The sequence below is a fragment of the Populus trichocarpa genome, chromosome 17, assembly GCF_000002775.5.
Source record: "Populus trichocarpa isolate Nisqually-1 chromosome 17, P.trichocarpa_v4.1, whole genome shotgun sequence".
NCBI classification, from domain to species: Eukaryota; Viridiplantae; Streptophyta; class Magnoliopsida; order Malpighiales; family Salicaceae; genus Populus; species Populus trichocarpa.
In genome coordinates this window covers 2,250,364-2,254,941 of record NC_037301.2, presented here as the reverse complement: position 1 = coordinate 2,254,941, position 4,578 = coordinate 2,250,364, and the positions used below count along the sequence as shown (strand labels likewise).

At 38.9% G+C, this 4,578-nt stretch overlaps 1 protein-coding gene across 1 annotated transcript; it reads right to left on the bottom strand.

Annotated features, from left to right (window-relative positions):
- Positions 1–425: 425 nt before the first annotated feature.
- On the bottom strand, positions 426–2,239 carry LOC18109836 (UDP-glycosyltransferase 74E2). Its single transcript, XM_006388064.3, has 2 exons — positions 1,499–2,239; positions 426–1,344 (listed from the first exon to the last, which is right to left on the bottom strand). The coding sequence occupies exons 1-2, from the start codon at positions 2,132–2,134 to the stop codon at positions 595–597; spliced, it is 1,386 nt and encodes a 461-aa protein (XP_006388126.3). The 5' UTR covers positions 2,135–2,239; the 3' UTR covers positions 426–594.
- Between the last annotated feature and the right edge of the window lie 2,339 nt (positions 2,240–4,578).

Sequence of the window (4,578 nt, the reverse complement as noted above, 5' to 3'; positions counted from 1 at the left end):
AAACGATATGTTTAACAATTCGTCATTCTGGTCACTTAAATTTAACAACTCGTCAAACTAATATTTGTTTTGAATCAACAAGTAGGTGAAGCAAAAAATGTATGGGTTCCGCACCCTTGAAATTTGAACGTTGTTGAATTTCCATCCAATTCCTCCTCACCACAAAATTGTGGTCGAATTTTGCCCATGGTGACTTGGTTTTCAATTTTTTTGACTTATTTTTTTCATCATTTTCCAATCTTTAATGCTCGTTTGGGAATGTACGTTGGCTTGTGACTTGTCTTTCTAAATCATAATCAATAATTGATAGAACAATCTCACACATGTTAATAAAAATCTTACGTGTAATATGTCAAAGTGTGAAACTTAACCGTCCATTTTTGTTTATAATTGATTTTTTTCTAAAAAATAAGAAGAAGAAAAGAGATTGAAATGGAGTAACATGATATTATTTCTTTCATCATGAAAACATGATTTGGATCTTGTATTGTATAGTTCATATGACAACTATCAATGAATCTTATAAAATAACCGAGGAAAAATACATTGATGGAGAAGAAGCATTTTTCCAAGTTTTAAGGCCATGCATAGCTTTCACGCTTTTGAATCTGTGGTTTCATTGAACTTGCTAGCAATCTTTGCTGCAAATTCCGTAATATTCTTATCAGAGCTTCCACCTTCACCCATGGCTGTTTTGGCTAGTTTCTTCCATTTCTCAGAATTCCTTCTCATCTCACTCCCTCTTTCACCTTCCATGACTTCCCTCGTACACTTTTCTAACTCTTCCTTTGTGACAATCCCCTTTTCATTTGCCTTCACTCTAACTCCTACACGCCAAACATCTGCTATGTACTTCGCATTTGTTGGTTGATCAGTCCACTGTGGCACTGCCACCATTGGCACTCCTAAGCTCAACGCTTCAAGCGTCGAGTTCCACCCGCAATGAGTCATGAAGCAACCAACAGACTTGTGAGACAGAACCTCTAGCTGAGGGCTCCAGGTCACAATCAGACCCTTCTCTGAGGACCCCTCCACAAAGTTACATGGAAGTTTTTTCTCTTCCGATTCTCTGACTACCCACAAGAAGTAGCAGTCGCTCCTCCTTAGGCCCCAAGCTATTTCTGCCATTTGCTCTTCTCCCAGAGCAGCCAAGCTTCCAAATGACGCGTAAACCACGGAGCCAGTTTCCTTTGAGTCTAGCCATTCCATGCAACCGTCGAGAGCAGGTTTGAAGAGGCTGAGGCCATACTCTGTGTCATCCTCTAGCTGCCTGTCCAAGTAAACTGATGGAATCATGGGTCCTATTGGCTTGATTGACCTCTGGCTTGCCAGGCAGTTTACCACCTGATACAAAAAAGCAAAATCTTGAGTGCCATAGAATTGAAGGCAGCATACTTTGCAAATATGGTAATATCTATTAGTACGAGCAGAGAAAAAAGAATTCAATTAAGAATTCGAAGTACTGCTACTTTTCTTTATGTAACTTCTTCAAGGGTACCTCCTCCTCCAGGGAGTTGAAACTGTTCACAAAGACCCAATCAGGTCCCCTGAAATTCAAAAACTGATTGACTACTAGGGTAAGTATAGATGAGTATTCTGATTCCATGTCGTGCACGAATGATGGCAGTTCATCAACGTCTAGAGGTGGCAGCCCTGGAACTGATACAGGAAACTTCTCTAGTGGAATCTTTAGCTGCCCCTCATGGATTTGGTAGTAGACAGAGTTAACAGCACATGACTGTGTGAAGAAGGAAGCCCCAATGAGGCCAAGCTGTCTAGCTATCTCTAGAACCCAAGGCATGAATGAGTCATACACTAGGCAACTTACTGGATGCCCAGAAGAGATACCTAGTTCTACAACGAGCTGTGGCAGTTTTGGTGCCACTGTAGCTTGGAATTGTTTTAGAAGGTCACCTATGGAACTGCTGCCTGTATCAGAACTATCAGAAATGGTCACCACTTTGACTGAGCCAAGCGAGGCAGGCGTCGAGAGCGTCTGGCTTGAGAAGATGACCAGTGTTACTTGGAGTCCTTTGGAGGCTAGGCGCTTGGAGAACTGGATCATGGGGTTAATGTGACCTTGAGCAGGATAAGGTATGACCACTACATGACAGATTCTTTCTTGCTTCTCCATTTCTCTAATTAACAACACCAGTCTTTGTGCTTTTCTTTCTCGTGTAGGAGTACTCCTGCCTGCATTTATGTATGCCTTTTGCGTCCAAATTGTGTGGTCCGAAAGAACCAGTCTTTTACGTGAGAGAAGGGAGTACAATTTTCCTATAAAGCATCTTTTGAAATCCTCTAAATTAAATTAAATTTTTTTTTTAAATAAAAACACATGTTTTGAACCATTTTAACTTTTAAGTATTAATAATTAAATTTTAAATAGAATTTAATTTTTAGAAATGATAAAAAAATAAATAGATACTGTTTTGATTTACAATTCTAAAATAAAAAAAATTAAATTTAAAAGTAACCTTCTCAAAACACCTATTTATTATTTTTTAGAAATATTTAAAGAAATAAAAGAAATAAAATAAAAATAATATAAAAAATAAAATAAATTGAATTCGATATTTTTTAAATACAACAATTTTCATACGTATTGGCTTACGAATGCAATTGCAAGGGAAGGTAGATGGCTTCTACCCTAAACTTCAACTACCAGTCTTTATGGTTTGATTGATGACAATATCGATCCAATATCTGAAATCAAATAACATGTAATGTGTTAGGTTTAATGCTAGTAAAACAAGTGTGCTGTCAATTTCATCATTTCCATGGTAAAACTAAAGCCTGTTACTCCATGCTTTTCAGAGTAGTTGGAAGTTTCCTAACAATTACTTTTCAAAATATTTTTTTACGTGAAGTAATTTTACATGAAAGTGAGGGGCTTCTGCTCATGCAGTGGGGTTGGATTCAAAGCATCTTCATGCACAAGATTTTACAGGCAGAGCAGATTTAGTTATAGCTCCAATACATACAGATTGTTTTATAAACCTACAATTTGGCGCTGATATTATCAAGCTCAGCAAGTGCGCACGGCACCTACTAAGACTCATTTGTCGTTTCCTTGCTCAAGAAGGCTTTCTGTGTTGTAACTACGTACTGCCCCATGCCCTCTCCTTCCATATCTGCTCAACTTCAACAAATGCCAGCCCCATGGTCTCTGGGACATACATAATCACAAACACAACTGCGAGCACTGCTATGCCCGCAAGCATCAAGAAAGTCGAACCTGTTCCTACTGCTTCGGCAATTGAAAGGAAAGTACTTTGGGCTAGCTACTATCAGATTGGAGATCCAGTTAACAGTAGCTGACATTCCCCCACATATTCCTCGATGTTGTTCGGGATATATCTCTGAGTTCACAGTCCATGGAACAGGTCCCATTCCTGGTGAGAAGCAAGCAATGCACAGCGCTAACCCCAAAACTGCAATCCACCCATAGAGTTCATTTGAAGAACCAGATGACTTGCCAAAAAATGCTCCAGCAAGAATATTGAAAAGTGATGCAATTACACCAGCTAAGCTTGAGATGGCCAACTTTTTCCTCCCGAAATGATCAATAAGGTAAATGCCAAGAACTGTTCCGGCGGCGTTCATGGCAACAATAACAAGGGACAGGAGAAGTGCTAACTGGTTGGAACTAAAACCAGCAATCTGCACAATGGTTGGGCTATAGTACATGACTGTGTTGATACCAGTGAACTGCTGAAAGGCCTGCAACATCACATAACTATCGGTTATTATTTGGTACGGTGCTTGTTAAGGAGGGTTTTCTATTTACTGCTTGAATTTTGTTAGCTGATCATGGCTCCTTTTGTGTTTCACCTGGACACTAGTGTATTTCAATGGAAAGAATATCAGATGATCCATATTTCAAACACTGTCACGGTGCCAGAAGCACTTAAATGATACATCCTCTATCACAAGAACGTGGCCAGGAGATCATGCTACAGGAACAAGTAGTGACTGCACTACTTTAGGGAACTGCAGAACGTGGATAAGTTAGTTAATTGTTAGACGTGAAGAGTGTTGTAACTCCTTCCTTTTTGTTTGTTAATCCTGTTACGAAGTATATGACTATAAATGTCAAAGTTTTTTTTAATAGAAGGGTACTGAATAATCCCTAACCACAGACTTCGATCTTCTTTGCTATGCTTCTTCTTTCTTAAATTAATTATATCAATGGTATCACAGCCTGGTTTCCCATAACCCACAGGTCCTAGTTCACCCTGGTTATTCTTGATTTAGACCATGGATACTCGCGGCAAATCAAACACATAATTTCACAATGAAGTCAATGAAATCCTAGTTAGACACGAGTCGAGCTTTGATGAAATTAATGCTACCTTATAAGTGGTATTGACAGAACTTCAAGCTCTTCATACTACTCGTAACCTAAACACTAGTTCTCCTGAAATTAACACCTTTGCTAATGAAGAGTCTTCACACCACCAGACCACCCACCCTAACCCCATTAATAACCATCAACACCACAATCTCAGGTTATCATTTCCAAAATTTAATGCAGGTGATCCAACTGGATTGATTTACAAGGCAAAATAATATTTT